The sequence below is a fragment of the Platalea leucorodia genome, assembly GCF_965183815.1.
Source record: "Platalea leucorodia genome assembly, chromosome: 10".
NCBI lineage: Eukaryota > Metazoa > Chordata > Aves > Pelecaniformes > Threskiornithidae > Platalea > Platalea leucorodia.
This window is the reverse complement of record NC_138832.1, coordinates 24,371,763-24,393,316: the sequence shown is the minus strand read 5'-3', so window position 1 is coordinate 24,393,316 and position 21,554 is coordinate 24,371,763. Positions and strand designations below refer to the sequence as shown.

The 21,554-nt window shown below is 56.4% G+C and overlaps 1 protein-coding gene across 2 annotated transcripts; it reads left to right on the top strand.

The window, feature by feature from the left end:
- The first annotated feature begins 287 nt into the window (after nucleotides 1-287).
- SPRY3 (sprouty RTK signaling antagonist 3) lies at nucleotides 288-11,536 on the top strand. 2 transcript variants are annotated; one of them, XM_082322865.1, is made up of 2 exons: nucleotides 288-357; nucleotides 4,534-11,536. In XM_082322865.1, exon 2 carries the CDS (start codon nucleotides 4,581-4,583, stop codon nucleotides 5,499-5,501), a length of 921 nt encoding a protein of 306 aa, XP_082178991.1. In that variant the 5' UTR covers nucleotides 288-357; nucleotides 4,534-4,580; the 3' UTR covers nucleotides 5,502-11,536. The 2 variants fall into 2 exon arrangements, with proteins under 2 accessions (XP_082178991.1, XP_082178990.1); XM_082322864.1 differs by lacking the exon at nucleotides 288-357 and adding an exon at nucleotides 512-783.
- The last annotated feature ends 10,018 nt before the right edge of the window (nucleotides 11,537-21,554 follow it).

Genomic DNA, 21,554 nt, shown 5'->3' with positions numbered 1-21,554 from the left:
CGGCACAACCTGCCCGCGGTGTCCGACCGAACCGAACCGAACCCACCCCGCGCCGCCGGGACGGGACGATACCCGCGACGCCCAGGCAGCGCGGCCCCTGCGGCCGGGGCCAGCAGCGTGGCCACCAGGGATGTCCCGGGGGGGACAGGGGCCGGGGGGCGGCGGGGCCCCAGGGCGGGCTGTCCCGGTGGGCGCAGCGGGGGAAGCGGAGCCCGAGGCAGACGGAAATGTTTAAATAGTGCCTGCTGCATCCCGCAGCCCGGCGGCCTCGCTGTCATTATCTGGGGAGCGGATGCCCAGGGCTCTATGGGGACTGCTAATGGGCCGATTCCATTTCAGCTGGATGACGCCACTTAGGTAAGCATTAAGAGCTCCAGCTCCGGGAAGGCGAGCGGCAGAGAGAGGGAGAGATGCTAACGGGCAGCAATAAATCCCTCCCTCCCTCCCATCCTCCACGCTGCCCCCATTCACAAGGAGCGCCGGGGACCAGCCTGCCTTCACGCCGCGGAGCCGGGCAGCCCTCCCGGGCTCTCCCCCGCTGCCCCCGCCGGCGGCCCGGCCCGGCCCCGCTCCCGCTCCCCGGGGCGCGGAGCAGGGCCCGCTTGCGGGGCCGCCCGGCCGGGCGCTGCCCCGGCTCCATGCCCGCCGCCGCCCGCCCCTAGGGCAGCCCCGCTCCGGGCCGCCCGCTGCTCCCGGGGCTGCTCCGGGGCTGCTCCGGGGCTGGCCCCGGCCGGGCTCCGGCGCTGGGCGGGCGGATGGACCGGCGGCGGCGGCGGCGGCGGGGTGAGTGCGCCCGCTGCGGCTGCGGGACGGCGGGGGGACACGCGTGGGGGGCGGGCGGCGGGGCCGGGCACGGCGGGGGCGCTGCGCGGTGGGGGGGGGGGTGGCGAGGGGAGGGGGCTCCTGGGCACGCGTGGGGGGTTTGCCGAGGGGAGGGGGGGGGTCCCTGGACGGGAGGGGGCTGCGAGCGTGGCACACGCGTGCAGTGGGGAGGGGGCTCCTGGGCACGCGTGGGGGGTTTGCCGAGGGGAGGGGGGTCCCTGGACGCGGGGGGGCTGTGAGCGTGGCACACGCGTGCGGTGGGGAGGGGGCTCCTGGGCACGCGTGGGGTGTACGCGGTGGGGGCGCGGGTCAGAGCCACGCGTGGGTCGTGGGGCACCCCGAAGGTGAAGAGGCTGCGTGCGCGGCGGTGCTCGGGGGTCCTGGAAACACGCGGGCTGTGCGCGCCGTGGGGCGGGGGGCTGCGGGCCGGATCCGGATCCCAGCCACGCGTGGGCTGGTTGCACGGAGGGCTGGGGCAGCCGGCGCAGCGGGGCCGGGGGAGCAGCCTCCCGCCGCCGCCCCGCTCCACCCGCCACAGGCTGAGGGGTCCCTCCGGAGGGAAAAAGCCCTTTTCTCCCACCTGGGCGCCCTGTGCAGCTTGTCCCCGGCTTGCAGCCACCGCCAGCCTGTAAATCATTTGCTTTTACGATCCCTCCTCTGGCCCATTATCACACGAACTTTATATGTTTGGGGCTGCTGGTGGCCATAAAGCTCACCCGGTTTCCGGGGCTGGCATGCCGGCCTCGCAGGCAGGGTGTGAGGAGGAAGAGGAGGCTGGGGACACGCTGCCCCGGGCCCCCCAAGACGGGCAGGTAGGCAGGCAGGGGTGCAGCAGTGCCTCAGGGATGGTCGGACCCGTGGGGGCCGGGATATGGACCGGTTGCAGCCCTGGGATCGGGCTGGAGCAGGGAGGGCTGGGAGCGAGTGGGGGGCACTGGGGTCCCCCGGGGAGGGGGGGCAGGAGCAGGGTCTCAGCTCCAGTCATTCAGTCCCCCTTCCCCCCATCCCGCTGGATTTCTGGACCCACAGATCCTCTGGCTCACATCCCTGTGGGTCCCTGAGGGACCTTTGCCTCCCCCCAGCCAGCAAGTCTGGGTCCGTGTCCAGCCCCTGCGCCTGGGGATCATAGGTGCGGGAGCGTTTGGGCCCCCGTTTGGTGCTGGGGGTCCTCCCAGGACCCGTCTTGCCCGGGATGCTGTGCCCAAGCCCTGGACCCAGATCCTAAGTGTCTGGGTTGCAACGCACTGCATGGCCCCATGGCCAGCTCCTCTCTCTGCCCGCTGTCCCCACGGCTCCGTTCCTCGCAGTGTCCCCTGTGCGTCTCCTCCTGCCTAAGCACGGGTCTCCTCGTGTCTCCTGAGCTCCAGGTCTTGCACAGAGGATTGGGTGTAGCTGTCCCGGGTCTGCCCTTTTGCTGCTCTTTATCTCCTGGTCCCACCGCCTCTGTCGCGGTGGGACCCTCCGCTGCCTCGCTCGCTCCCTTTGGGTCACACCTGGGCTCAGGCCCCACACGGGAACCCCACGGGAGCCTCGCTGCCGAGTCCTAATGCCCAGGCGCTGCCCAAGCCCAGCGCCCAGGGTAGAGGGGAGGGACGCCCAGCTGTGAGCAGCTCCTCCCCGGGTGTAAATCAGCATCGCCCCCTGAACCCTCCCACCCCGAGATGGGATCTGGGTCATGAGGGATGTGGGAACCCGCTGAGGCTGCTCTCTGCTCCCCTCGGCATGGTCCTAGCTGCAGGCTGAGATGTGCCAGGTCTCTCCAGGGGTCCAGGGGGCTTCAGGTCACCAGCCTGTGCTTCAGCAAGACCTTCCCAGGTGAGGAGCTCAGTGGCAGCAGGTAACGGCTCACGAGAGGGTGTTTTGCCTCTGTGGCCCGTTCCCATCCTGGCAGCGTGGTCACAAAACCTCCCCTGGGTCAGCCGTGCCCTCCTCATTCACCTTGATATTTCTGTTAAATCGGTGTCCAAATCAATTGTGGGTGTCCTGGGAGAGCGACTCGGTCACTGTCTGCGTCTGCCTGGACGGGGTGAGCATCTCGCTTGAGCTCGCATGGAGGGGGCGGCAGGTGGGCTCCACGCGCAGGAAAAACCCAAATCTGAGCAGATCGATTGCCTTTTCTTTCCGGGGAGGGGGATGGGAGAGACCAGATCTTGCTTGAACAGTCAAAGTAAGTTGCCTTTGCTTTTCCCTGCTCTTCAAGGTCAGCCTAGCTAATGAAAATCAATCTTCCCTCTGCCTCTCTCTGCTGCATGAGCAGATTCTACCTGTGGCCCCTCACCTACTTGAAAGCCTCCGCCGCTGCCGGCCGCCTGGCCTGCTGGCCGTGTGCAAGGCCGGCGGAGAGCTTCCTACTGAAACAGAGTCTTCCTGCAGGCCTGGGCACCGTGACAATATCTGTGTCACTGAGGGATCGCTCATTTGATCTGCCAGAGGAGAATGGCTTTGTCCCGGGGAAGTTGGCTGTGCACGGAAAGCACGTATCCGATATCGAAATCTGGGCTGGAAGTGCTGGGGGAAAGCTCTTCGCTGGGCTCTGGCATGCAACGAATGGCTTCCGTCCTCTGCGCGCTCCTGGGCAGCTCCCTTTTGCAGGCAGCAGAAGTGGGAAGTTTCTCTCGCCCTCCCCGCTAAGGGCCAGGACCTGGCTCCGCTGCAGACCCCCTTCTCCTCGCCCAGCCCCAGCCCCGCCGAGGTTTCACCCAGACGCCAGCGGCAAGGTCTGGCAGCCCCAGGTTTTGGCGATGGTGCCGATGCCATGAGGTCAAACCTGCCGGGGTGGGAGCTGTGGGACGCGGGGGTCCTCCCTGCCCCAGCCCACAGCCCTCGGATGCTCCTGCCCTTCCCTCTGGATAACGCGGGCGCCGCTGCCAGCGCCGCGGACTCGGGAAGTGCCATTTCCTGAAAACAACAGCGAAGAGCATGGCAGCTTCGGTGCAGGGAGCAAGACGGGGCTTGCCTGCTGCAAAGTCTGCTTTCCCTGCTTCACTCTGCATTTGTGCTGGGGTTAAAGAGAAACCTGCCCGTCTCACTGTTGGTGACGGGGGTAAATCAGTTCCTGGGCCGTCACTGGGTTGCGCATGGGAAAACGGGATGCTGCAGTGGGAACCGCCAGGACTCGGGGAGTCGGTGGGCTGGGCCTGTCCCTGGCCAAGTGTATGTCTCATTAGTTGCAATCTGTGGCTGATGCTGCCTGAGATTAAATGTGTTCAGATCCCTTCCATCCCCGTGTCCCCGGTGTGTCCAGGGTACGGCACCGGGAGGCTGCTCGGGGCGTGCTGGGAAGCCCCAAAACGGAGTCTCCTGCTCGGAGGAGATAACGTTCCCAGTTCTGTCGCTGGCTCTGGATAAGTCACAGCTTCAAGCTTCCCCTCCTCTGGCAGGGGCCAGCCCTTTCCCCTGGGAAGGAGCGGGAGGACAGATGGGGTCCGTCAGTGCTGGCAAGGGGTGGGAAATCCTCTGGAAGGACACGAAAATCTCAAAAGCACAGGGAGATGCTGTGCCTGCCTGTTTCAAGGGACAGCTCTTGCGGCCCTTGCCTTTTGGACATGTCCAGCCTAAGTCTCCCCAGGCACAGAAGTGCTTTGAGTCTGGTTGTCAGAAATAACTTCATTAGGAGCTCTCCAGCCAGTCTTTGCTTCCTGGTTTGTATGGATGGATCCGTTATAAAACGTAACACAAATGTTTTCTCTGTCTTCCTGCCCCATCCTTCAGGATTTTTAGATGTGCCCTGATGCCGCAGGGTCCCCTCGCTCCTGGAAATGCAGCTCTCTTCCAGTGTGGCTGAACTCAGTTGCGACGAGACGATGGACCCACCCGCTGAGGACTTCCAGCAGGTCCTGTCCATTGACCAAATCCGCTCCATCCGTGCCAGCAACAACTACGTGGAGAGACCGGCTGTCTGCTTCCAGCAAGCCCGCTCCAACCCGTCCCTGTCCCAGCCGCCGCACAAGCAAGAGTGGTCCCAGGACCGCCTGGTGTCTTCCACCTTCCAGGACCTGCACCGCAGCCACAGCCAACAGCACCAGATGCCACCTTTGCAGCAACACATGAGCCATTCCAGCACGGCCAGCTCTGTCTCCCAAAGCACCACCGCCTCCGACCAGCGCCTCCTGAGCAGCCTCACGCCCTCCCACTCCGGGCACTCCCTCATCCGGACGCAGCCCCAGGCCGGCGAGCTGAAACCGGAGGAGTCGCCGCTGAAGGGGGTGGCGGAGAAGCCCACCCTCCACACCGGCCACCTCTTCATCTGCGAGGAGTGCGGGCGATGCAAGTGCGCCCGCTGCACGGCCGCCCGCAGCCTGCCCTCCTGCTGGCTCTGCAACCAGCGCTGCCTCTGCTCCCCCGAGAGCCTCCTCGACTACGGGACTTGCCTCTGCTGCGTCAAGGGTCTCTTCTACCACTGCTCCACCGACGACGAGGACACCTGCGCCGACGACCCCTGCTCCTGCGGGCCGGGGTCCTGCTGTGCCCGCTGGGCTGCCATGAGCTTCCTCTCTCTCCTCATGCCCTGCCTCTGCTGCTACTTTCCTACCCTGGGGTGCCTCAAACTTTGCCAGCGGGGTTATGACGGCCTGAAACGACCCGGCTGCCGCTGCCAGAGCCACACCAATACGGTCTGCAGAAAGATCTCCTCCTCCAGCGGCACGCCTTTCCCCAAGACGCTGGATAAGCCGGTATGACCCTCCCGGGGAGGAGAAGCAGGCTTTACTCCTCTTCCTCCTCCTCCTCTCCCCTCCATCCTCCTCCTCCTTCGGCTCCCTCTGCTCTGCAGCGCTCCCCCCTACCCTCCATCACCTCCCGGGAATGCGACGGGTGAACCGGGGGTCCCCCAGCCTCTGGGAGCACGAAGGCGGCTGGGTGGCCAGGGGAGCTGGCACCAAGCTGGTGGGAAACAGTGGTTTTGCACAGGCAGGTGAGGGACCAGGAGAGGCAGAGAGAGCTGCGGGTGTCCTCCCCGGCCGTGCCCTGTGGGGAAGGGAGACCCGGGGGGTCCTCGGGACTCTGCTCTCAGAGGGTTTTTAGGAGCTGCCGCTGCCCCATGGTGTGGTCCTGCCCGATGCGGGGAAGAGGCAGGTCGACGCATCCCCCGTGCGAGAGTCCTCCAGGAGCCAGACCTCCTTTTCTCTCTCTTAATCTCTCTCCAGCACTTTTCGTGGGTGGCCTCTCCTCTCACGTGGCCGTAGGTCCGCTTTCCCCAAGGGGCTCGGTGCCATGGGGTCCCACCGGTGGCGGTGGCTTCCCTCTGGGCTTGGAAGCTGCTGGGAGAAGCAAGCGAGCTTCCAAATGAGGTGGCATCGTATTTTTCTGCCTCAAAGAGGAAGGGAAGGTGTGGGAAGCTTTAGAAACCTTCTGGCAGGGGAAGGAGCTATCGGAGGCAGCCCAGCCCACTCGCTTCTGCCCGACTGCAGCGAGGGAAAGGTCCCCTCTGGGATTTGGCTGAGAACAAGAAGCTGGTTTGAAATTGCCATTCATTTCTCAATGCCTTGAAGGGCTGCCTCCAGAGCGCAAACCCTGGCGGGATGGGAGCTGCCACCCAGCTCCATCCCACCACCGAGCCGATGCCACAGGCACCGGCTCCGTGCTCAAGCCCTGAGAGCCCCGATTTGGTACCTTCCACCAGCACTGAATTCACTTTAAAAAAAAATACCCCAAACCCAACTGTCAACAGCTGCCGCTCGCGCTGCTCTCCCTGACGATTCGCACCAGTCCTGGGGGACTCCCCCGCGGGGACTTCTGCAGCTCCTGCTTTGGGCTGGAGGGGAACGGAGAGCAGAAGCGGGTGTCAAAGACAGGAGCCCAACCTTCCCTCCCTGCAGAAGTCGCCTTTGAGTCCCCATCTCGCTTTCCTTGGCCCACCGGCGTGTTGCACCAACACCAGCGTCACGCCGGCAGGCAAACCCCACTGGCACTGCTGAGGGTATTCTGCAACGGTGGCTGGAGATGGGTCTGAACCAAGCCCTGGGGCTGGGCCATCTGCAGACCAGAAGGAAACCTGAATCGGGGTCAGTGCTTCGCGGTTTACTTGCTGTGATGATAATAAACCCAACCGGTCGCTGCGGCTGGGGGCAGCTCCTCCTGGTCCTGGACTCAGCCCCATCTCCGCTTGCAAACGCGCGGCGCCAGCTCTCAGTTGTGACCCCGCTGACTTCGGCCGGTCGGTCGGGGGAGTTTGGAGCTGGGATGATGTCCCGGTGCTCGGCTCTGCCTGCCTGTCCCTCCTCCGAGGTGTGTGAGTGCAGAGGGAAGCAAATGGTTCCCCTGGAGAAATATATGCAACGTGTCCCTTGGCTTCCTCCAAGACCCTGCCATCCAGGGCTCGTCCGCTGCCTTCCCTCAGCCACCTCTTTACGTAGAGTTCTGTGGATCTATTTTTGTATATATAAATATAACGTTAGGATGGCTAGGTCTATTACTAATAATATTCATGATACTGCTGTGAATGGTGCCAGATGCAAGGTTTGGCTTCCTGGTACACTTGCACATGCTGGAAGATGATTTCCCAGTCTGTTTATTGCTAATCCTAGACCTTTAGTTCCTAGGTAGTCGGGAGAGGGGGCAAGGGAGGTTTACAGATCGTCCTGGGGGGGTCTGCTTTGCAGAGAGAGGGTAAGATTTAGTGCTGGCTGTGGGGTGAGGCAGGAGGTAGACTCTGACGATGGGATTCCTCTTTCCGTACATTTGCTATCTAAAAATCGCAGCTGATCCAAGCTCCCTCTGTTGCAGAGAAAAGTGGTTCCAGAGAGTGATTCATCCTGCTTGAAAACATTATTCATTAAATTATGTTCTGGCGGTGCCTGTCTGCCTTGACCCAAATGGGACCCAGACATGGAACTTGCGGTTCCCTGTGGAAGGGGAGATGAATCCCATCCCTGGTGTGAAGTTTGTGCCTGGGGCATGTTACAGACATGACTGAAATCCTCACCCTGATTTCACCTAGAGCCTGAGGGGGGATGTTGAAAGGTGCTTCCTCTGGCCAAAGGCAGAGAGCCCGCTTCCATAAGCTGTGGGGAATTCAGGACGATGCTCTGGGTTACAGCGAGGGTCTCCTGGCGTTAAGAAGGGAGAGGGCTGCGCTTGTGCGGTTTGCACATCCTCAGAGGCCAGCCCTGGACTCTGAAATCGTTTGGGTTTTAAGGCAATGACCTCCTCCTCGGATGCCCCGTAGGTGTGTGTACCCCCATAAGATCAGTCCACCTCTCTGTCGCAGCAGTTATAAAATATATTGCAAACATATTTATCCATATGCCAATAGTTGCTTGGCTCCCTACTTCCAAGCGATGTTTGGGGGAGAGACTTCCACCAAGAGGCACCCTTCCTTTTGAGCGCTCGGTTCACTTTTCTATTGGTGCTGATTAAACTTCTTCCTACAAAATGCAAACCTTTTTTAGGGAAAAAAGGTCCCTTTTTCACTGAGGGTTCAAGGAACTGTCTCACTTGAATAAGAAAGTAAAATAGTTCATTGAAACTTTTTAAAGAAAACTAATGAACAGAATTTTCCAACTTGCTCTACTTTGATTTTTTTTTTTCCTCCTCCTTTTTAAATGGATCCTACTTGTAAATTTAGTTACCACCTCTGTATCTTTGCAATTCATTGCTTCCTCTCCTGATGGTGGAATGACTCAACATGTGAAGCTTCATCATTTTCACGGCCTCCGAAGTCATGCAAGCACGGGGTGACCTCCCCCAGGTGCTGGAGCTGTAGGATGAGAAGATGGCTGTCCACATATCAGCTCCCCAGAGCCAGTTTTGCTTGGCACTAGCGCGGCGAGGCGGAGCCCTGCACTACTATTGCAGCATATTTACCTTCAGTAGTTGGTAGGAGGCCAGGACGCCTGCCAGTAGCCTTCTACCTAATGGGATTTTTCTGGGTCAGTGCAGAATTCCCATTTCTACCAGGGAATCGTGCCATAGCCTGGGTGCAGGGCTGAGGAGTCCAGCCAGGTCTCTTGAATGTCTCATCTCCAAGAAATGACAAACCTGTGAGAGAGATGAAATACGGGACACGTAGAAGGGAATTGGAGAGGAGGAGAGCCCCAGGCTGAGGGCTGCCAGACCAGTGCAGGGCTTTGGTTTGACTGTGTTGAGGGCAAAATGCAAAACCACATCCAGGTCTTGCAGTTGCATGGGCTAGAGAAGTTCACAGCTGTTGGCCCCTACCATGCTGGTAGGGGCGGGTGGCTTCACGGGGGGTTCCTGCTTCCCGCTCCCTCTCAGGGGACCCCAGCGAGCTCCCATTCCTTGCTCTCAGCAGAAGGGACAGGTTGGGATTTGCCAAAAGCTCTCCAAGGAGGCCAGCTCTGGTTCGCTGAGCTCATCTGGTGGCAGGGAGGCTACGGGTAGCCTCTGATCGTGTTTTTTTTCCTGGGCTTCTAACATCTTCAGACCAGATCCATCCTGCTCCCTCCCCATCTCCAGCTGCCAGATAGTTTGGTTTCCCTGCAGAGAGGACTCCAATTTTGGTTGGGGTTGTGAGCCCCTTTCCTGCCCCACCCTGTAATGAGTCAGATAACATCTGCTCCAGATGTTTGCAGCTGCTTGTCCTGGCAGTTTGGGTTTCTCTCTGTCCTGACGTGTCTTTTTTGGTTCTCTTTTGGGAGAGTCACATGTTGAGTCCTCTGTTTTCCCTGCGCCCCTGTGATTTGACAAGGATGGATCCGCTCTGCGAGGGCACATTTCTCCACGTTGTGTGTCTCTACCGGTTGTGGGCTCCTTTGCCAGGAAACGTGCAGGGCTGCGGGGCAGATTTAGACAGGCAAAGAGAGACTCAGGTGCCAAAGGAGCAGGAGGCAGGAGCTACTGAGCAGGACCTGAGCTCTCCCTGCTCTGCTCCCCATGCAGGAGCCTCCTCTTCCCACCCAGACCTCCAAAGCTCCATCCACACAAGAGCTCCCGCTGGTGCTTGCTTTCTCCAAGGCTTCCCTTGGTCCTGCTCCCCTCCTTCCCTACTGGCAAACGTGTGATCTGTCCCAGCACTGGTGAGGAGGGGTCACTGGGGACCGAGGTGGAGTCTCCCTCCCATCCCAGCTCCCCCAAACCTCCTGGTGGAAGGGCAGAAGTGGTCCTTGGGCTGCTGCCCACCCGTCCCTGAGAAACCTCAGTGCCAGCCAAGTACCTCAAAGAATACGGGGGAAGCTCTTTGGGACTCTCAGATTCCCATAAAATCCCACTGAGTTCGCTCCTCCCTGTCCCCACGTGTGAACCCAAAGACTGGTGGGGAAGCGTCATCAACTACAAGATGCCAAAGCACAGAATAACGGTTTATGAACGGCTGCTTTAGTGCAATAAAGAGGGATGAGCAGAGGGGTGAGAGGAGCTGCTTCAAGGCTGGCACGACTGGACTGCACGGGAGGAGCACACCATGCCCCAAACGTGCTGTTTCCAGCACCCACTTTGTTAGTTTGCTCTCTGTCTCTGGCCCTTGGGTGTTTCGAGGCTGGAGAAAGCTGGGAGGTCTTCAGATATTGTAAGGTCTAACTTTTTGTGATCAGCATGTGAAGAAAGTAGATAAGGGATGTACCCCCAGCCCAAAGCCCATTCTTGGTCTTTAATAGGATCGAGTTCAGGCTTGTCTCCTTCGAGGAGCCCGCAGAGCCCAGACCTGCGGGATGCTTGCAGCAGCTGGAGGCTGCTGGTCGACATCTGGTCCATGTGGGCCACACCAGAGCTGTGATCTCTTTGGGCTCAGTCTGCTTCAGGGTATTTCTCAGCGAGCATCGGGATCTCTTGCAAACTCTTTCTCCCAGAGCGCAGGTTGGGAGCTTGCGCGGGTGAGATCTGTTGTCCTGCTTGGGGTGATGTTGCAGAAGAATCCCCTGAGGGCATTAGCCAGGGAGGCTGAACGGTGCCCTTGCAGGGGGACTGCAGGCAGGAGGGACGTTGGATGGATGGGAAAAGACCGCATGCCTCCGTGGGGCCGAGGGAATGTGCGAGGTCTCTCGCTGGGTCTCTCTCCTGCAGCACCTTCCTGCAGCACCCCAAAGGGCTTCAGCGTGAGCAGGACCAAACCCACCCTGGTGAGCTGGCCTGGGCGTTGGGCGAGGAGGTTTCTCCCACCCTCTGTCCCAACGGCAGCATCAGCCGAGAGGTGTGTGGTCATCCTGGAGCTGGCACGGCCGGTCCCCGCCTTGCCCGTGCTGCCGCGCCGCCCCAGCGGAGCCCCTTTCCCCTTCCCCTCCTTTCCCCTCTGCCCACCCTTTCCCAGCCGTTCCCTCAGGCCTTTGCGATGCTCTGCGGACGGGCAGCGGCTGCCGCAGCCTCCTGCCTCCCCAGGTGTCCTCAGCACAAAGTTCTCCTTAGAAGACGGATCACCCTTGGCTTCAAAGGAGAGTCTCGTACCAAGAACCGAAGCCTCTAATTCTCCGTTTAATTGGTACAAAGGCATTCTGTACAGTGTATAAAGAGATCCCTCCCCCGGCTGTCTTTATTTGGGTTCCTTTCTATAAGGTATAATATATGTTTATAACTTGATGGCTGTTTTTTGACAATACTCTTGTACCTTTTAAGGGAAAAAAATAAAAAAAAAAACCAAAGTATTTATTTGAAAAGTTTATTTTAAAGATAAGAAAAAAAATAACCTATTTATTTTAATGCACCCTCTTCTGTTTGGTTTTCTTCTCTTGCAAAGCTAATAACTGTTACTGAACCACTGCTGAGGTGAAAGAAGTAATTCTATGGGTGGCTTCACAAGCCCACTTAGAGCAACTATTCAATAAAAATATATATTAATTTTGAACGTGGTCTCATTCTTGTCTTCGCGATGGCCGGGGCATGACTCGGCCTCCTGCTTCGGCAGGGCTCTCCCTGGCTGCGGGGTGCTGGGCGGCTGGGCTTGTGCTGGCAGGGGCTGAGTGTTGGGGGGATCATTTTTAACTCCATGGGATCTCCCGTGGTAGCCTTCTCCTGATGCTTAAAGAAAACCTCAAAAATGTCAGTGTGTGCTTCCCTGCTGCGGCTGTCCCAGATCCTTGAGGATGGGTAGGCTCCTGTAGCAAAGGGCAGGAGCAAATAGGGAGGGACTGAGGTAAGAAATCCCTGTGATTTGGGGGATTTCAGTCACTCCACAGAGATTCCAACACATTCCCAAAGCCTCTTCTACTGCTGGAAGAGATGGGATGATGCCACAGGGCAATGGACACCTTCTGCAGGAGGAGCCGCAGTTTGGACATGGCTGTCTCTTCCCACCAGCTGCAGAAGGCACCTCGGTGATGTGTTTAGCCCCAAAAGGATGAATCTGGGCCATAGCACCAGCAATTGCTGGATCAGGCTGGCGCCTCTGATCTCTCCGTGCATATTACGGGCCAGTGTTTCATGCGTTTCTGCATGTACGGAGCCCAGTAACTTCTTGGCTCGAGGGTGTCTTCTGTTCGCCTAAAGCTCTTCTCTCACAAAGACAGTGGATCTTTACTCAAGCACTTAGTATCATAGAATCATAGAATCGTTAAGGTTGGAAAAGACCTCCGAGATCATCGAGTCCAACCATTAACCCAACTGCTAGGTCCACCTCTAGACCCTGTCCCTAAGCACCACATCCACATGTTTTTTGAACACTTCCAGCGACTGTGATGACACCACTTCCCTGGGCAGGCTGTTCTTCCAGAGCATGAAGTCCTTTCATACAGATTCGCTGGCTAATGAATCCCACGGTTAGTGGCATCTCCCTTATTCCCATTTGAATTTGTTGGCTTCAGGTTCTAGCCCTTGACTGGCTGAACCCGTTTCCTCTAGCTGCAAGAGTCCTTTCATAGGATGGTTTTGCTAGGCTAGACCTGTGCTCAAGAGCCCTCTCAGCCTTTGTGCTTAGGTAAAAACATGCATTCTCCATGGCCCTCGCCATAAAGCCTTTTCTCAGGCTGTTTGACTGGTTTTGGAATCCTGTTTGTACCGTTGCTGGCATCAGAGCATGCTTCCCAAAATATCTTCCAATGCCTCAGCCACAACGTTCAGGATCTGCCTCAGGGCTGTGGAGTACAGATGTGAGTCCAATCCCTGCTGTGACTCACTCTTCCCCTGCTTTTAAAACAAAAGATGACTTTAGGCCATTTGTCACCCATTGGCTCTTTCCAGTGCCAAAGTCCCTCTTTCTTGGACACAGCCAACCAGTTCCATTCCTAGATGCACAGCCTTCTTTTAACTATGTTAGAGCCCTTTTGGTTTGTATAGTACCACCTTCCCAAGCCTTCCCTGTCCTCATCAGTTCATGCCACCAAATCTTACTGGCATCTACAGATCTTTATCAGCTGTGGTCCTGCAGAGGAACGCTGAAGGAGAGCTCAGGAGCTGAGCTGTAATGTGAGATCAGCAGAGAAGCACAGGTAGGCGGCCTACAGACCATGATGGTCTGAAAAAGATGGTAATCGCTTGCTTAGACATTTTCCTTCTCCTGTGTAAAGCAAGTCATTATGGTCCCAGGAATCAGAAAAAGTGACAGTAATTGGGCTTTCTCCTAAGACTAGGGTGATTCTTTAAACTGCACAATCTTTTCTGTTTTGTGTCCGTGTGAAGACCAGGCAGAGGCTCTGCAGGCTGGAGCATACCACGGCGCACACCGCAGAGCACAGGGCCTCAGGTGAACTGCTGGTGGCACCAGGTCACAGACACGTTGCTGTACCACCTGGATGGTTGAGTCACTCTTGCTGGTTTAGCCTAGAAGAATAAGCCACTTTTTCTTGGCTAACACAGCCAGATGTTGTTCAGAGCTGAAATGGCCTGGACCATGCTGTCCTAGGACCATCATGGCCATAGCAAGCTCAGCTCCACGAAACCCTCCCTTAGAGGCAGAGAAGGTTTTCCAGAAGTGGATTTCCACCCTTTTGGTGTTGAAAACTTCCCTTGCCTTCAGAGTGAGCAAAGTTAGGCCAAGCTCAAATCCCTCTCAGGTTGTCCAGGTGTGATCCAACCCTCTGCTTGTGCTGTAAACCCACAAGAAGCCAGCATCCCCCACCAGCCTGGGAAGGGTGCCTGGCGTGCTCCAGGAGAGCCAGGGTAGGTGTTCGCAGTTGAGAGGTTGGCTGTCTAGACAGTGGAAAGAAACAAGCCCTCTTAAGGACTCATTCATCTCTTCCCAAGATGGCTAAATAGGTCAGATGACTCATGCCCTGAAAGTGCCTATTTCTCTTCACTGACTACAAAGAGGGAAGGAGCTCTCGACAGCCCTCCGCGCCGAAGACATCTGAAGGTAACGGATCTGAACCTGGCTGCTGTGGCGGTTTCAGCGGGTCAGCGGGGAAATTCAGCCTACCCTGAGGACCCAAACCACGGCTTTGTCAGTGACTTCATCAGTGACGGTGACGAGGAGACGAAGGAATAATTAAATGCCAGCTGGTTTTTAACGCACGCTGAAGGTGATATGCATGTCGGAACCTGGGCGTACAGAGTTGGATAGGACCAGGTAGAAGGTAAAATCTAGTTCCCTGCTGTCACCATAGGTTGTAGGGACCATGGAGCAGTAGTTTAGGCTGGAGGGTTCTGCAGAATGGCTTCTCCACAACCATAAGCACTTCCTTGCTTGGCCATAGTCATCCCCTATGTAGGGCTGAGAGCAGCTTATTGCTCTGCACACCTCTGACCACTGCTCTGGCCTGAAGAAGCTCATGCTGCTCTGGTCTGGGCTGATAGGAGAGCACAGTCCGATGTTTCCCTGCCTTGCCTACCACTGTTCAGAGCTGCTCGGTGATGTTTGGGAAATGGGGCCCTGGAGGGATCACGGGTTTGGGATTCACCCGGACCAGTGAGGGGGCAGTTTGAGGGCAGCTGGGAGCCTTTGAAATAGCCCAAACAAGAAATGACACCTGCAAGAGCTTCACCCATGCTGTGACCGCAGCGCTGGGGGTGCAGGGGGCCTTGATCCCGGCAGGCAAGAGGGTCTCCGTGACCCCAGTGATGACAATGTGCCACAGTCCTTTTGCAAAATGGACAGTTTGCTTATAAGCACCCAGAATCGCCTGTAATTTATGGCACTGTCCTGATATTACAGACCCATGCTTTGGCCGTGCAAAACATCACGAGATTGGCTTAAAAATCAAGATGCGGCTCACAGCAGATTCTTGTTTTTCGTTGCTGCTTTTGGAGGCTGACTGAGTCATGCTCACAAGCCTCTTTTGCCAGACACCAGGGCTAGCAGCTTCGCTGAAATAATTAAATGAGCACGGAGATTCTCATGTGAGCCCAGGAGCCGGTGGTTCGACCGGCGCCTGACGTCGCAGCCTGGGGATCAGGAGTCAGACTGGACACCCCAGACACGTGTCAGAGAGCACAGAAAACCGCAACGTGCAGAAAGGATCTTGAACTGGGGATGCTGCACAAAAAGCAGGAGGGACAGGAGTCCATCTTCCAATTTTAGTCCGGTCGCTGACATGCTTTTTCCTCTGGACACCTCTCTCCTTCCCCAGACTTTGTCCTGGGCAGCTCCTGAGCGCTGATGCACCAAGCTGCAGGGCTGCTGGTCTTCCTGGGGTGACTACTATACCCCTACAAGCACGACCAGCAACATCTCAGCCCCTGGCTCTGCCACCAACTGCATTTTAAAGTTCTCCACTGGTGTCTGAAGAAGCGACGCTTTCCCCTGGCTGGATTGCTCCTCACCCTGGCGCTCCCAGAGCATCCTCCCTCTCCATGTTTCTGGTGCTCGGGAAGTGGCTGAGGTTCTGGATATTTCTTCCAGGCACATTCAGAGCAAAATTGTTTTCCTGAAATGAAACTCAAACTCCAAATTCTCCTGGGTAGCTTCTAAAGGATTTATTTCCTGAATCCACTTCCCCTGTGCCTTGCTGTTATTCATAAGGACGTTTGCATGAAACAGTAGGATCTCAGTCCTTTGATGTGCAATTATCATCTGCAGAAATGACTAATCAATTAAGGACAGTCACTACCAGGCTTTCTATTTATTTCTTTCTCATTGAAACCAGAGCAAATGTGCCCTTTTCCACAGGAAAATGCTGGTTTTTTCGCTGCTGAAAACTTTCCGACGCATCTGAAAATTACATCATGCCCTTCTTGGTCCCTGCTGTTGTCACCATCAGCACTGAGCTGGCCGTGCTGCTGACAGTGAGCGGGCAGACGAGCAAGCCCGTGTCACTAGCCCTGCCAGCTCAGCGGTGCCAGCGGGCGTGGGGACCTGCCAGGAATGGCTCGGATCGCACTTGGAGAGCAGCTCAGGCAGGTAAAAAGGTGAGCAGAAGAGTAAGCAAGCGTGGAGCTATTTCATCCTAAAGGTGGTCCACCATGAGAGGGTTCAGCTAGAGGAGAGCCTAGACTTAAGCTGTGGGTCTGGACTTCCCCTAGGCACGGGGAAATTTGGATTTGAAGGGTTCAGCATGTCTTTAATCACAATGTGTGGGATTCTCTGGCAAGAGGCAGGAGGGCTGGATTGTCTCTCCCAGACACATGTGGTGACATTGGTGTCTCCTCCTGTCAGGAGTGCCCCCATTTCTCTGCACGGTGCCGTCTGTCTCAGCAGTTGTCCCCACTCTGTTACAGGGGGCCGGGGTCGGGGTGGGCATGGACGATGGGCAGGGAACCAGCAGACAGCTCTGGCTGGGCTGCGGAGGGAGCAGGGGCTGGGCGGCGGGGAGGAGCTGCTGGAGGGGCACAGCATGGTGCTGGTATTGGTGGGAGGGAGAAAAAGGATAAAAGCAGAGTCCACAGAAGGAATAAGACAAGCCCTGAGACTGCCAGCACAAACCACCCTACCCTGATGCTTGTCAGGACGGTGCCTGACTCTGTGCTCCGATGACTTTAGGGTGTTGCTGGCCCAGACCTGTGGTTGCACCTCCAAGGGGCCAATGCTGTCCCAGATGAAAGGGTGACCATGGGTCTTGACCAGGAGAGGCAGGTTCTGCACTAGGGGACTGAGGCACCTCTGCGTGTGTGTGCGTGCACATAGCACAGGGAAACTGAAGTGAGGGTGCGGGAGGTCCTGGATTCCCACCCTCATCCTGGCTGCTCTGCCTGAGAGGGTTCCCCCCAAAAGGCGAGGAACACCCCTCCTGGCCAGACAAGCCCCCCGGTCCAGTTCACTGCGTGCACATGTAGACACCCAAACTGGCCCAATGTTCAGCAGCTAAGGGGGCAAATGAGCTTCAGAGCAACAAGCCAAGGGACAGAGGAGGTCCAAGGGCCTTGCATTTGCCACCTAGTAAATAATGACAGCCAGATGCACTTGGGAAGGAGGTTTGCAGGAAACCTGTGCAGCTGAGCGTGCTGGGCACTGCTGCTACCCATGCCTACGGCTCTCATGAGCATCCTGAGGAGCAGAGAGGAGGCTCCCACCCCAAAGGTTGGGTTTCTCGCCTTTTCTCCTCTGCCTGCTCACACCATTGCTGCTCCCAGAAACTCTGTGTGACCCCGACAAGGGGCACAAAGTTGGGGGTGGCCCGGAAGGCAAGAACAAGACGAAGCTGAAAGAGAAGCAGAGCTGTTTTGTAACAGCCTGCCCCTGGGGAGAGATCACACCACACCGGAGAAGTGCCTCCAGAGAGGCGCGGCAAGCACGGAGGTGACCAAATGAGTTGACACCAGGCAATTCTCACTGGAGCTAAAGAGACAAAGTAATTGAAAATAAATGAGGGAACATGACACCTGGCTGGCAGATCAGTTATCTATAGCGTACCTTTCCTGAAATAACTGCCTCCTGAACATCATATGCTGAGGCAAAACCAAGGAGATGCACACGTAAAATAGGCCACTCCAGCAGGGACCTGAAGGCCCCTTTATTTTTAATCGAAGCTGTCAGAAGGGTTAATTAGATGGTGCACAGCAGTGCCCTCTGCCTGGGGTATCGGCTCTCCTTGCCGCCAGTGAGTACTGCGCACTACGTGTAAGACGCCCCATCGTTCTTGTCCTTGGGCAAAGACTTGGGTCGCAGACCAATGCAAGCGGGGGCTTCCCTGGCTCTCCAGCCTCAGAGAGAAATCCAGACACCCTGGGGAGAGCCAGGTTGTGGTGCTCTTACCCCAGGGAGCTTTGGGTAATTAGGGTAAGGGGGGAGTCATCAACTCCTCTAAGCTCAAAAATGCCCTGAAAAGTCCTCTACAATGGTCATATACAAGACACCGACCCCAAATTGGTAGTCTGCAAGGATTGTTCAAAAGTGCTTTTATTCCTGCTGGACATAGCTTTTGTCCTGCAGAGCCTGGCATGGACCGTCCATCCTCTGCAGAGAGGTGGAAGCAAAGGTGAGGCGAAGGCGAAGTCCAGGTGGGGCTGGTTTGGGCGGTGCTAACAACCGGGAATTAAACTCTTCAACCAGCAGCCAAAACCACACCAATCAAATCCCCCCAGTGGCCCTTTCCATTGCTTATCAAGGGTGTGGGCTGATCACATCTTCCCTCTGCAGACACCTGGGAAATGGGAGATGCTCAGCACCTTGGGAACCAGGAGGTTTAACAGGATTTGGCTGTGGAGTTCAGAGCCCAGTGATCCAGGTAATACATGGCTTGCACAGTGGTGGCCGATGGCACAGCTGTGGTCTGTCCTGCACCCCTTGGAGGTCTGGTGCTTGTGTTGGGGAGTTGCTTTTTCCTGGCTGTGGATTTGGCAGGGGGCATGACCTCCACCCAAGGGAAGCAGCCTCTGCCCAAGGGAAGCAGTGTGTCGGTGTGTTGCAAATGGGGCAACAGCACCATCAGCCTGGCCCTGTCAAATGGTCCTTGGTGGCCTTGATCTGCCAGGATGTGGCACCAAACGCCCTGGGGACAAGACCCACAGCAGCCAACAGAGAAGATCCTGCGGATACTTGGTAGCTGGCCATTCCTGGGTGAACAGTTTTGGCTTAGGCTTAACTGCTGGATTTTCCTCCCTGCTGAAGCGAAGCTGGGTTAAATCTCTCTTTGGGAGCAGGACCACCAAAGCCCTGCTGTCCCAAGGAGGCACTGCAAACTCTTCCCTTTTCATCTGTTCTTCTCCTTGTTCTAAAAATGAAAGAAACCGGGGCAGAAAGCAGGTGCCTGTACCTTTTTGCACAGAGAAGAGAAGAAAAATGACCAAGAGGCAGGTCTGTGCCTGAAAAAAGAGTGGCTTTCAAAGACAGTGGCCCTTGCCTAGTGCGTCCTGACGAGGCACGGTTCATGCAGCCCATCAGCGGGGTGGGCTGAGGGATCCCCACCACCGTGCCTGTGATGTGGGGTGCAAGGCAGGGGCGTGCACCCCAGCTGTGCATCCACAGCACCTTCCTGGAGACTCTTTCCCTGGAGCAGAGGCTCAGCCATGCAAGAGGTTGAGGTTTGGGGGAGAGAAATCAGGTCCCCCCCTTGCAAAGCAGCAATGTTGCTGCCAGGGCTCTTCTGTGCAGACCGAGTGATTTTATTTTATTTTTTTTTTTAAATGGGTCCCTCCATTACAAGTGAGACTGAGACTTTGCACCCCAAAGCACCGTGGCTGTCTGAAAGGGACAGGCATGAACAATTCCTTTCTTATACCGAGATGTACTGCTGATCTTTCTATTCTACCTTTTCAGGCATCCCGATTTTTAGCGGTTCTCTTGCTCACTTTCATTAAATGAGGCAGAGGAGTCGACAGGCAGCCAGGAGCTCTGGTGTCCCAGCTGGACTAAATTTCATGAAAAGAAAGCAAGAAAGAAAGCAAGAAAGAAAGGCTCTCCCTCCCCCTCCAACAAATGCAGCTGAAATCTTGTAATGAAAACATGGCCAACGCTCTGCTCTGCTCTCTGCCCTTTATGGTGCAGGTTGCAAGGTCACAGAGACGTGGTCCCCCGGTATTGATCAGGACTCTTTTGGGCTGGCATATGGCACCAGGTTTCAAAGGCCGAGCAGCTAAAAAAGAATTAAGTGGGGGCAAAGAGTGGAACGTACCAGATTGAACTCCTGACACGCGGGGGTCAAAGATCACTGGAGATAAAGAAGGTGCTGGAATGGCCTGTGCAATGTCAAAAACAAATAAGTAAGCATTAAAAATCAAACACCCCCCAATGCTCGGGCTAAAAGCCCACTGTGTTTCAGAGGGAAAGAAATGAGCTGGATGAGTCTGATGTGCTAGAGAATAACTAAGGGGGAAAATGCCCTTGTTTGTACCTAGGGATGAGTGCGAGAGAGCCTTACCTGGAGAGTGCGGCTATGGGCTTTACCACCTTGTATTTTGTGGGGTTTTGCCTTCCTTTTGAATGTCCCTCAGCTCCTCAAGGACAGAAATACCCACTTCAGAAATAAAGGGAGAGAGACAGCGCGAGCTGGAAAGTAAACAGAGCATCCAGCACCTCTGGCTGTGCAGGAGCATCACTTCTTAACCGGCAAGGTGGCTGGGATGAGAAGAGAGCAGCAGCTTCTGAAGTCCATGCTCCAGAGCAGGAAGAGATGGGAGAGGTGGAAGAGTCCAAAGAGGGCTGGAAATTCAAGATTATGTCAGAGTTTTTTCCTCTACTATGAGCCACTGGGTCCAAAGGGTCAAGCCAATGGGCAGAGTGTACGGCAAGGGGCATGTAAGGAGGTGCTGAGGAGAGAGAACCAGGTTCTGCCCTCATCTGTCTTGTATTGGGGGGCACCAGGCATGAAATGTGGTGCAAAAGTGACCCTTGTGGTAAGTAAATCAACAGCTTTGGCTATAAAGCTCATGGGACGCTGTGTCTGGGTTACGTCCTAGTGAAGGCTGTGGCTTTGGTACCGCATTGAGGGTCTCTTCCTAGAATCACTGGTTGCTTTTCCCCTCACCTTACAGTGCATTGCAAGTGTCAACTCCTGAGCTACCATCAAAGTAGAAAACTCCAGCCTGGTTCTTTCTTCAGGTCCCCGAAGAGGGACAGCCTCCTGAGAGGAGGTGAGGGTGTGTGTCCCAGTTGCTTTCCATCACAGTGTTTCCTGGTTTTCATGCCCTTGCCTCTGCTGACTGTGGTGTTTGGTTGGACGTGCGTCCTCAGCTCCAGACACATGCTGAAGGAGTCCCTGATAGGGACTAGCTGTTTGGTCTCGGAGGAATGGGAGACTGTCAGATATCCAGCAAAGGACAAGGGAATCTATGGAGCATTTCTGTGCTGGGTGGAGGCTGGTTTAGAGTTGATTGGTGCCTCTTTGCAAGTGTGTTTCAGACCTTGCACAGGAGCAGGGGGACTTTGTAGGATCTGCCATCTCTTTGGGCAGCTCCACTAGCAGCACAGACCTCACGTGAGGGATCTCACCGCTATGTAGCTGTATGGTCCATCGGCAGGAAAGATGAATCTCCTCTCTGAAGCAATGACTCAGTAAAGAAAGGATGGGTGAGGCTGTGGGACTTTCTGCAGCTATCACGGGACCTTACCAGGCAAATCTGTGCTGCCTGTTATGAGTCTGCACTTGTCTTCCAGACCAGACTCGCCATAGCCTTCACTGGAGCCCTCAGCCCCATGCTGGGAGCTCTGGGGAGGGACACACTCAGAGTACATTCAGTACATCATGGGAAGCCAGGCTTCACACAGTCTGGAGGGGCTGGGAGCAGGCAGGGCTGGGAAGGCAGCAGGCAGCTCAAGTTTTGCCTTTCTGAGTGTGTTGTGGGTGCTTTAAGTCCAAGCCACAGCAGGTGGAAGATCTTAAACCTGATTTTCAAGCTCCCTCATGGTCTCCGCCTGCAATGCCAGCCTCTTTGATCTGCAGAGTCCTACTGAGGGTGAAAGGTACATGGCCTGGAGGAAAAAGGCATGAAAAGGAAGAAACCTCTCAGTTAATGGACTTACCCAGGGCATCCTGTGGTGGTTTCAGTTCTTCCCAGCGTTGCGATGCTCTGTGGGAAGACACGCGGCAGTATTGCATCTT